The following is an 11,773-nucleotide window of genomic DNA, read 5'->3' as shown; positions in this document are numbered from 1 at the left end:
GAAAATAAGACAAGGGCCTCCTCATCTGGATGTTTCCCTAGATCAAGAAGTGGCCCAGGTGGTACCCAGGGGACAGGGAGTGGGTAATAAAAGACAATGGGATGTAGGTGATAGGGTGTAGGTGATCGGGGTATAGGTGATCAGGATGTAGGTGATGGGGTGTAGATGATTGGGGTATAGATGATCGAGGTATAGGTGATGGGGTATAGATGATCGAGGTGTAGGTGATGGCATGTAGGTGATGGGGGTCAAGGTGATCAAGGTGTCGGTGATGGGGTGTTGGTGATTGGGGTGTAGGTGATCAGGGTGTAAGTGATGGGGTATAGGTGGTGGGGTGTAGATGATCGTGGTATAGGTGATGGGGTATAGGTGATGGGTATAGGTGATGGGGTATAGATGATCAGGGTGTAGGTGATCAGGGTGTAAGTGAAGGGGTATAGGTGGTGGAGTGTAGATGATCAGGTGTAGGTGATGGGGTGTAGGTGATGGGGTATAGATGATTTGAGGTATAGGTGACGGGGGTCAAGGTGATCAAGGTGTAGGTGATGGGGTGTTGGTGATTGGGGTGTAGGTGATCAGGGTGTAAGTGATGGGGTATAGGTGATGGGGTAGGTGATAGGGTGGTGAGGTGTAGGCGATGGAGTGTAGATGATTGAGGTGTAGGTGATGGGGTATAGGTGATCGGGGTGTAGGCAATGGGATGTAGGTGATCGGGGTCAAGGTGATAGAGGTGTAGGTGATGGGGTGTTGGTGATTGGGTGGAGGTGATCAGGGTGTAGGTGATTGGGGTGTAGGTCATCGGGGTGTAGGTGACCAGGGTATAGGTGATCGGGGTGTAGGTGATCAGGGTGTAGGTGATGGGATGTAGGTGATGGGGTCAAGGTGATTGAGGTGTAGGTCATGGGATGTTGGCAACCAGGGTGTAGGTGATCAGGGTGTAGGTGATGGGGTGTTGCTGACCGGGGTGTAGGTGATCAGGGTGTAGGTGATCCGAACTTCCTACTCAATTCAGGCAACAGCTCCCAGCCTGAGGCAAATACCCCCCCAGGCAGTCAGGATGAAGAAACCTCCTCCCCTGCCCCACATGGCCAGCTGCCCACGTTTTACCCCATCAGGGTCTCACCTCCGATGGCTCTGACGCAGGCCTCCAAGGTGAGGAGATGGCGGTAGCAGAGGTCACTGCACTCAGCTGTCACACACCCTGAGGGAACTCCTGGCACTGTTATCCCACCTGCAAGTGAGGAGCCAGCATTTCTCATGCTCCAGGGTTGGCCCCAGAGCCCATTCAAGGGAGGGAGAAGAGCCTTCGGCCAGCACATCCTAACCGCAGAAAGCCAAGACCTCTGCAGAAAAAGAGACCAGGCCCATAAAAAGAGATCTAAGAGTTGAGTTTCCTGCCATGCCACCCCCCAGGCATCTCTGCCCACCAGCCTGCGTGAGCCAGCCCCTCAATGCAGGTTTTTCCAATTGGCTGTTTGTTCTTCCACCCAACAGTCAAGATTTGCTTCTCAGCCTGGACAACATAGCAAAACCCCATCTCTACAAAAAATACAAAAATTAGCTGGACATAGTGGCACACACCTGTAGTCCCAGCTACTCGGGAGGCTGAAGTGGGAGGATTACCTGAGCCTGGGAGGTCAAGGTTGCAGTGAGCTATGATCGTGCCACTGCACTCCAGCCTGGGCGACAGAGTGAGAACTTGTCTCAGAAACAAAAAAAGAGAGGAAGATCTGCTTCTTCAAACCCATACAACTAATACAAAGTAATCAACCTCCCCACCTCAGTAACCTAAAATTAAACATCACACAATAAGCCCTGAACAGAAAGCTATAGGTCAATATTCCATTTTGCTTTTAAAAGCTTCACAAGAACATTTTGTTTATTAAAATAATTTCTGTAAACTCTTTCAGAATAACAAAATTCATTTTCCTTGCTTAAACAGCATTTCAAGTAGAAGTATTTTTATTTCAAGGCACCATAAAATGATGATCTCTCTAAGAAATACCTCTCGTTCCATGTGTGAAAATCCTTGAGGAAAAAAAAAATCCCACACGGTGTTCTTGGCCATCAGGATCGTGGAAAACAAACTTTGGTGAATGCAAGCAAGCGCGCCAGACAGGACACAGGTTACACGGCCTGACGTCACTACGGTAACTGACAATCTTGGAATGGACCCTACTGCTGATGTTTCAAAAGGACACAGAGGTGAACTGGTCACTTCTGATTAAGAAGAGCCAGTGGGCTGGGGGACGCTGAAAACCAAAAATCCACGTAGACATACGTGGCAGTGTGAACGTCTGTCCTCCCCTTCCTTCTCCTCACTTCCTCTCCTCCTCCTCACTCAGGCTGGTGTTCTCCTGGTGTGTGGATGTCAGCTTGCCCTGCAAAAGGGCTGCCAGTTTTTTAGATGTCTTTTTGAGAAACGAGCTGCCCGGATGGGCACTGTTCACGTGCAGGTACAGGTCCTCCTGGGTGGGGCCCGTGTAGCCGCAATCCTCGCAGACATAGAGCTTGTCCCGCCGCTGCTTATAGGCGTACTGCTGCTGCACCCCGTGGATTTTCTTCAGGTGGGACTCCAGAGAGCAGCGCTGGGTGAAGGCTTTATTGCAAACGTTGCATTTGTAGGGACGAATGCCTGCAAGGACGAGGGACAGACACAGCATCGACTGGTCATGGCCAAGCCAGAACCACCCAATATGAAGCCAGTAAAAGTCATCCTGACCAAGGATTCATGGCAGCATGAGGACAATGGTTACAGCAGGAGATAAAACTGTCTTCAAAAAATCATAGCATCCACCTGAGCAAACCTAACACAAACAGATGCCAACATAGAAAACAAACAAACAAACAAACAAACAAAACCACCACCTGCTTTAGGGAGGAAGATTTTTATTCTTCCAACTCGCATACCTTAATGTTTTCATATTATTGTGAGCAAAGTAAACTTTAAAAAAAAAATTAATTCGGGCCAGATGCAGTGGCTCATGCCTGTAATCCCAGCACTTTGGGAGGCCAAGGCGGGCAGATGACTTGAGGTCAGGAGTTCGAGACCAGCCTGGCCAACATAGTGAAACCCCGTCTCTACTGAAAATACAAAAAACTAGCCAGGCATGGTGGCGCGCACCCATAGTCCCAGCAACTCGGGAGGCTGAGGAAGGAGAATCACTGGAACCCAGGAGGTGGAGGTTGCAGTGAGCTGAGATCGAGCCACTGCACTCCAGTCTGGGCAACAGAGTGAGACTCCATTAAAAAAAAAAAATTAATTTTGGGTTTTCCCAGAAACAGAGCCTGGGACAAAGACTCCAGTACAAGTAGTTTATTTGAGAGGTGATCCTGGGAAGAACCTACAGGGCAACAAAGATGTGAGGCAGGGAGGGGTAGGATCCAGTACAGGAGAAGCTACCCAGCCAGTTATGCGGTGGACAACCAGGGTCCAGTCCTGCTGTGCAATGCAGGCAGGCAATGTGGCACACACCTTGGCATCATCCCGCCCCTCCAGGAGCTGAGGTCAGTCACTGGCTGCCGGCTGCTCCTGGGTAGCTTTGATTCTCCATCCCCAGCACTTCTGCCTGCCTTGTGCAGACAGACTGGGCTCCAACAGGAAACTCCTCAGGCAGAGGTGCAGGGGTGGGCCGTTGCCACTTGGATAGGTGTGCTCAGAAATGGCAGATGCCCAGGCCATTGGCAGGACACTGAGGCATTTGTGGCAGTTATGAAAATCATTTCCAAACAAGATCTCATGCTGGCGTTAGAACTGGGCTAACATTGGACCTGCCTTCTAGCTGAGATATCACAGGTACAATATAGAGCAGTGAGCTCAGCCTCATCAAAGCACTGCTGCTCCTACCTCCATGATTGGTACTCACCCTGATGTGTATGGCAGAATGTCAGATAAAGAATATAAACATGGACTCTGTGTGTGTGTAACAGACTATTTAGATGAGCTTGGACAGTACAGTATTTTACATACTTGCCAGAGCCTCAGAATCACCTGGAGAGCTTTTGAAAATCTTAACTCACTTCTCCTAAGACCAACTCAGTGGATCTGGGGTAGGAATCAGGAATCTATGTTTTTTTTTTTTTTTTTTTTTTTTTTTTGAGACGGAGTCTGGCTCTGTCACCCAGGCTGGAGTGCAGTGGCGCAATCTCAGCTCACTGCAAGCTCCACCTCCCAGGTTCACGCTATTCTCCTGCCTCAGCCTCCCGAGTACCTGGGACTATAGGGGCCTGCCACCACGCCCAGCTAATTTTTTGTATCTTTAGTAGAGACGGGGTTTCACCATGTTAGCCGGGATGGTCTTGATCTCCTGACCTTGTGATCCGCCCGCCTCAGCCTCCCGAAGTGCTGGGATTACAGGCATGAGCCACCGCGCCGGGCCCAGGAATTTATTTTTAACAAACGTCGCTGGATATTCCAGTGTTCAACTTGGCTTTCTTTTTTTTTTTTTTTTTTTTTTTTGAGACGGAGTCTTTCTCTGTCCCCCAGGCTGGAATGCGGTGGCACGATCTCGGCTCACCGCAACCTCCACCTCCTGGGTTCATGCCATTCTCCTGCCTCAGCCTCCCGAGTAGCTGGGACCACAGGCGCCCGCCAACACGCCCGGCTAATTTTTTTGTATTTTTTAGTAGAGACGGGGTTTCACCGTGTTAGCCAGGATGGTCTCGATCTCCTGACCTCGTGATCCACCCGCCTCGGCCTCCCAAAGTGCTGGGATTACAGGCTTGAGCCACCGCGCCCGGCCTCAACTTGGCTTTCAAGAGCCACTGATTAGGGTCTTTAAGATTCTGGCTGTGGTCTTGCCTGAGGTCAGGTAAGGTAGTGGCAGGGCAAAGACCTCAGAGCACACCCAGCTCAGTACCCTACACCGGCAAAGGTCACCCCTCGAGCCAGTGGCTGAATAGGAGGCTCACACTCAAAAAGAAGGTTGGGACTTAAAGGTGGAACAACAGACACTGGGGACTACCAGAGGGCGGACAGAGGGAGGGGCCAGGGCTGACAAACTCCCCATTGGGTACTACGCGCACTACCTGGGTGGGGGGATCATCTGGACCTCAAATCTCAGCGTCATGCAATGTACCCGTATAAACAAACCTGCACATGCACCCCCTGAATCTAAAATCAAAGTTGAATTTTTTTTTTTAAAAGGTTGAGACTGGTATGTGACAGAAGCAAGCACACTAAGCAGAAATCTCACATGACAGATTCTAGGAAATTCCCGTAGGTCATATCAGCAAGTTTTACTGGGCTTTAAGAAACGAATTGGCTGGATGCTGCACAGTGACTCACACCTGTGATCCTAGCACTTTGGGAGGCTGAGGTGGGCAGATCACCTGAGGTCAGGAGTTTGAGACCAGCCTGGCCAATATGGCGAAACCCCGTCTCTACTAAAGATACAAAAATTAGCTGGGCATGGTGGCACATGCCTGTAATCCCAGCTACTGGGGAGGCTGAGGCAGGAGAAATGCTTGAACCCAGGAGGCAGAAGTTGCAGTGAGTCGAGACTGTGCCACTGCACTCCAGCCTGGGCGACAGAGCGAGACTGTCTCCAAAAAAATAAATAAGTAAATAAATAAATAAATGAAATTAAGAAATCACCATAGTAAGGTCTAACTTAGGCTCTCAAAGAGAGGTTATGGCTGTGAAGGAGACACGTCACAAAAGCATGGAAGCTGAGCGAGGGTGAATATGGTACTGGGGGTGCATGGAGCATGAAGGGGCCACTGCCACAGCCACGAGACCATCCTAGAACCTAGAGACAGGAGGGATGCCAACTGGAGAAACCTGCAGACCCTGTACAGATTCCCAGGCCTGCCTCAGGGACCCCAGGCACTAGATCAGGGGCTGGGACTAGGAAGCTGCAGTTTTATTTTTAATATTTTATTTTTTTGAGACTGAGTCTTGCTCTATCACTCAGGCTGAAGTGCAGTGGCATGATCTCGGCTCACTGCAACCTCTGCTTCCCTAGTTCAAGCAATTCTCCTGCCTCAGCCTCCCGAGTAGCTGTGACTACAGGTGCCCGCCACCACAGCCGTCTAATTTTTGTATTTTTAGTAGAGCAGGGGTTTCACTGTGTTGGCCAGGCTGGTGTCAAACTCCCAATCTCAGGTGATCCACCTGCCTTGGCCTCTCAAAGTACTGGGATTACAGGCATGAACCACTGCGCCTGGCCCTAATAGTTACCTTTTATTAAAATATAAAAAATAGGCTGGGTGCGGTGGCTCACGCCTGTAATCCTAGCATTTTGGGAGGCCAAGCTGGGTGGATCGCCAGAGGTCGGGAGTTTGAGACCTGCCTGGCCAATACGGTGAAACACCGTCTCTACTAAAAATACAAAAATTAGCCTGGTGTGGTGGCCCACATCTGTAATCTCAGCTACCTGGGATAATGAGGCACGAAAATTGCTTGAACCCAGCAGGCAGAGGTTGCAGTGAGCTGAGATAGTGCCACCGCACTCCAGCCTGGGCAATAGAGCAAGACCCTGTCGCAAATAAATAAACAAACAAACAAACAAAATAAATAACAAAAGGTTACTATTAATAGTTGTTTAAATTTAAAAGTAATATACCCCCAGTTTTATGGTGAAAAACAGCAGTAAATTAAAAAAAAAAACAGAAAAGATCCCTTTGTCACCCCATGCACCTCTCCTTCCCTAGTCCTAACTTGCAAGTTTCTTGTGATCCTTCATGTTTTCTACAAATTATATGTATGTACTATTTTATTTTATTTTATATTTTACTTTATTTTTTGAGAAGGAGTCTCACTCTGTCTCCCAGGCTGCAGTGCAGTGGCACAATCTCGGCTCACTGCAACCTCTGCCTCCTGGGTTCAAGCGAGTATCCTGCCTCAGCCTCCCGAGTAGCTGGGACCACAGGTGTCTGCTACAATGCCTGGCTAACTTTTGCATTTTTTTAGTAGAGACCGGGTTTCACCATGTTGACCAGGCTGATCTTGAACTCCTGACCTCGGAGATCCACCTGCCTCGGCCTCCCAAAGTGCTGGGATTACAGGCATGAGCCACCACGCCCGGCCTACATATATATTTTAAGATTAATAAATATATGTCATCTCTGGGTGTTGCCTGAGCAGGAGAATTTTTTAAAGCTTCCCCAGGAGGCTCTAGTGTGCAGCCAAGTATGAAAACGAGAGTTCTAAATAAATGCACATTCACACTGGCATATGCACGGATGTACATTTTTCTGAAACATAAACCTGGGGTTCTGGAGAGAAGGTCTGGAGGGTGGTGAAGGCTTACACTTGCCATTGCATCCCTGTCTGTACTACTTCCCATCTCCAACCACCTGCCAGTATTAATAATAATAATTTTCGTATTAACTGTGGTTCCTTCTGGGCAGTGTAATGACAATGAATCTCCCACCTTTTTTCTTAAAACTATTCTAGGATGGGTGCATGGCTCACACCTGTAATCCCAGCACTTCGGGAGGCCAAGGCAGGAGGATCTCTTGAGTCCAGGAGTTCGAGACTAGCCTGGCGAACATGGGGAGATCCCCGTCTTTACAAAAAAGTAAAAAATTGTCTGGGCATGGTGGCATGCCCCTGTGGTCCCAGCTACTCAGGAGGCTAAGGTGGGAGAAATCACTGGAACCCAGGAGTTCAAGGCTACAGTGAGCCATGATCGCACCACTGCACTCCAGCCTGGGCGACAGAGTGAGACCTTGTCTCAAAAAAACAAAAAACAAACAAACAAACCCTCACCAATCAAGGTTAAGAAAGTTTTAAGGCAATATTTTAAAAATCAAAATATTGAATGAATGGATGAACTATGTTGGTTCCAGGAAAGAAAGGCCACATCTTTGGGACTAGTTTTCCACATAGGCAAGGACTACAGACTTCTCTCCTAAGGAATGCGCCCGCTCTAGCTTTCATGTTTGCTGCAGACTTTGTGTTTTCCCGGCCTTCTGGGCCCATGCAGCAGTGAGCAGCTGGCTCCCACTACCCAGCAGATCAAGCGGCAAACCTGATTTCAAACCTTCAGCTCATCAGAGCAGAAATCCACCCAGAGGTTAGTTGCTCCTTTCACTAGTTAGTAGAAATAACCGACTGCTGTTTTAAAACATCCAAACTAAAAATATGGGGAAGCTGGCACACTTACATCAGGCTTTAACCTGGATGCAACAAACTCCCGGAGGTTCCCATCCTCAAAGGTGATCTGCCCCCTAGGAGAGGCCAGCCAGGCCACCACTCAGCCCCGTGTGCACAGGGCCACATCTCCTTCCTCTCTTCAGTCAACACATCCTCTGAGCATCTTCTATTAGCAGAATACCCAGCAAGGCCTGGATAGCAAAGGCTAGAAGATTCCGAAGCCCTGCATCATGCAAACAACAGAGATGATGGCAGTGGGGGCTTTTTTTCCAGGGAGCAGGTAGAATTAGAGCCTGGCTTGGAAGATGAGTGACTCGCAGGCAGAGATTGGAAGGAGACATAGGCCCAGAAATCTCCAGTTACGGCACTTCTGACTTTTGCCAAATGCACTGCTCTGTGCCCCAGCACTTCTGCTTCCCCATTTTCTAGTGTAAATGCCACCATTCACCCCTCATTCACTGGTGCAGGCACTGCCATGCGGCAGCCCCTTGGTGACCCTTTCTAGGCTTGGGAACAAGCACCTCCCTCCCAGAGCACCCCCATCACCCACACATTCAGGGGGACAAAGGTGGCCAGAGAGGAGCCCTGGGCAAGAGGGACTGATGCCAAGGCCCCTCCCACCACTGAGGCTCACCCATCTTGGTGCTCTCATGCAAAGGCCAACCATGCCTGTGTCTAAAGCAGGACATGGGAACCGAAGAGCACCACCCATGCACTAGACGTCATTAACCTACTGACATCCACACGACTGTGAGTCCAAGGCCACTGAAGAGCCAGGCTGCAGATCTGCTGCTCATTAACTGAAACAGGGGCAGGCTGCTCCAGCCCAAAAGGCTGTTTCCTCACCTGTCACAGGGGTGTCATAGCTCTTGCATGGCTGCTGTGAGGATTAGCCGAGATAGACTAAGTTCTCAATGGGATACAGCTCAACATAATGCAGGTAAGCCTCATTCATAAGCTGGCTGCTGACCAGCCTGGCCAATGTGGTGAAACCCCGCCTCTACTAAAAAATACAAAAAAAGTTTAGCCAGGCATGGTGGCGAGTGCCTGTAATCCCAGCTACTTGGGAGGCCAAGGCAGGAGACTCGCTGGAATCCGGGAGGCAGAGGTTGCAGTGAGCTGAGATGGCGCCACTGCACTCCAACCTGGGTAGCAGAGTGAGACTCTGTCTCAGAAAAAAAAAACAAAAAACATAAGCTGGCTGCTGGGCATATGAGTATTTTACAGATTTGTCTTTAAACTGTACTTATATGTATACTTTCGTATGTGTTACTTATTTCACAACAAAAGGATAATTTTTTTAAATGTGGCTGGTGGAGGAGAGGGGGGACTGCTTTCCCGTCTGCCCTTTTGAATTTTGTACCATCAGCCTGTCCTACCTAGTCCAAAAAATATTGTTTATTGGGTTATCAAAAAGGGTTTGTTGTTTTCAATTTTTTTACCCCTAATAGCAAATCAAGCTTCGTGCATACATCCTCAAGGAAAATTCTTCACTTTGGAACTTTCTAGTTGCTTTCCTTGCTGTAGCTCAACTGCTCCTTTACTGAACTTTATCCGAAGGTGAACTTCAGCGAGAAGATTTTTAGAGGCATGCTTGTGGGAGTGGACATTTACGGCAGCCTCCCTGGAAGGCAATTTGGCAATGGCCATAAAAAAAAAAATCACAGTGTATCTATCCTTTGGCCCAGCAATTTCACATCAGGGAAATTATCCTACAGGAAGACTCACACAGGGAGGCGAAGGATATACAAGATATACTCATGGTAGGATTGCCTGAAATGAAAGAAAGGAAAGAAGGAAGGAAAGAAGAAAGAAAGGAAGGGAGGAAGAAGGGAAGGAAAGAAGAGAGAGAGAGAAAGAAAGGAAAGGAAAGGAAATGAAGGAAGGAAAGAAGGAAGGAAGGAGAGAGAGAAAGAGAGAAAGAGAGAAAGAAAGAAAGAAAGAAAGAAAGAGAAAGGAAAGAAAAGAAAAAAGAAGGAAGGGAGGGAGGAAGGAAGGAAGGGAGGAAGGAAGGAAATCTGCAAATGGAAACAAATGTCATCAATTGAGGAATAGGAAAAGCACAGTCCCTCAATATTGGAAATTTTGTCATGATTTCTTTTATTATTATTATTATTATTATTATTATTATCATCATCATCATTATTTTCAGATGGAGTCTCACTCTGTTGCCCAGGCTGGGGTGCAGTGGCACCATCTCAGCTCACTGCAGGCTCTGCCTCTCAAGTTCAAGCGATTCTCCTGCCTCAGCCTCCTGAGTAGCTGGGATTACAGGTGCCAGCCAACATGCCCAGCTAATTTTTGTGTTTTTAGTAGAGACAGGGTTTCACCATGCTGGCCAGGCCGGTCTCAAACTCTTCACCTCAAGTGATTAGCCCCCCTCAGCCTCCCAAAGTGCAGGGATTACAGGTGTGAGCCACTGCGCCTGGCTCCAAGATATATATTATATGAAAAAGCAATATACATTAAAAACTTTTGGGAAAAAAATTAAATGGTGGAACTGGGGCTTGGGGCATGTGAAGGGAGTTTACATTTTTTCTTTCCTTTTATCTCCTAATGAACATATTACCTTTTTAGCTAAAAAGTAAATTAAGATAAAATACAAATTAAAAATAAAACAATGAAGCGAGGGTTTGTTAACTGGACCAGGCAATTCCGCATGACAGCATTCAGGCCACTAGGGGTGGAGGTGACTTGATTCTTTCTTCTCCATCTGCCCCACTCCAAACATCTCCCAATCTGCATTTTTCCCAATCGAGTCAATTCTTCCCTTTGGGCTCCAAACAAAGACACCATTGTTTTCTCTTCTTTAATCAAGACGGGATTTGTGTGCCTTCTCCTCCCTCTGAATGTAGCCCCCGATGGAAGATAAGGACAGAAGGCGCCCTAGAGGGTGGGGCCGGTGCCCCCCCACCCCCCTCCACCTCCCTGAGCTCAGAATTGGAATTCCTCGGCTTCACCCTGTGGAACTCAGCAGCTTCCCCAGGAATGGCATGAGCCCTGAACTGCCTCCTTTATTCCAGCTAGCGTTGTTAAGTTATAACCAGCACGGGTTTATGACCTCCCTGGGCCACATGGCTCCCTGCAAAGCCTTAGCCGGGAGCCCCACGGATGTGTGTGCCCCTCTCACCTGTTTATGGCCCTTTACACTGTCTTCTCTGCAGCTTTTTATATTGTCTGAAATCTTTTACAGAATACGTAGTCATTTTACAAATGAGCAAAATGAAACACTTCCCATAAATGCGGGACTTAAATGATGGGCCGGGCACATCGGGCACTTCCAAAGCAGTAGTCTGCATTTCCCGCATGCTCGCTCCTGGGGACTCTGGCACTGCCGGTCCGCGGACCACCCTTTGAGTAGGGAGGGTGTGGACACTCAGTGCAAAGTCTTGTGCTTGCAAGGGCTGGTTATTATTTTTTCCTCTAAAATACAGATCTCCTCCCTCTCCTCCCAAAGCAAATCGTTTACTTCAACAGAGAGCCATTCTTAGGAAGCATCCTAGCCTGTTCAACCTAAAACACTTAAATAAATCCAAAAGAATATCCTATAAATACTATATATGTCCTATAAATATAAAGGCCCATGTTTTTCACAGGCTGTGAACTGAATACACATTCATTTCCTGGAAGCTCATGACCCCTCTCTCTATTTTGAGCTGGTCAGCAGGCAGA

The 11,773-nt window shown here is 48.2% G+C and overlaps 1 protein-coding gene across 3 annotated transcripts in view; it reads right to left on the bottom strand.

Annotated features, from left to right (window-relative positions):
- Positions 1–1,940: 1,940 nt before the first annotated feature.
- The window catches only part of OVOL2 (ovo like zinc finger 2), a 35,476-nt gene continuing 25,643 nt past the window's right edge, over positions 1,941–11,773 (bottom strand). For 2 of the 3 annotated variants that reach the window (XM_030825430.1, XM_030825431.1), the window contains one exon: positions 1,945–2,635. In XM_030825430.1, the coding sequence (XP_030681290.1) occupies positions 2,319–2,635 (317 nt within the window). In that variant the 3' untranslated portion in view covers positions 1,945–2,318. Of the gene's footprint in view, positions 2,636–11,773 lie in introns of all 3 variants that reach the window. The other variant, XM_030825429.1, reaches the window with a different exon arrangement.

Source organism: Nomascus leucogenys, chromosome 13, assembly GCF_006542625.1.
Source record: "Nomascus leucogenys isolate Asia chromosome 13, Asia_NLE_v1, whole genome shotgun sequence".
Classification (NCBI taxonomy): Eukaryota; Metazoa; Chordata; class Mammalia; order Primates; family Hylobatidae; genus Nomascus; species Nomascus leucogenys.
This window is presented reverse-complemented; position numbering and strand designations above follow the sequence as displayed.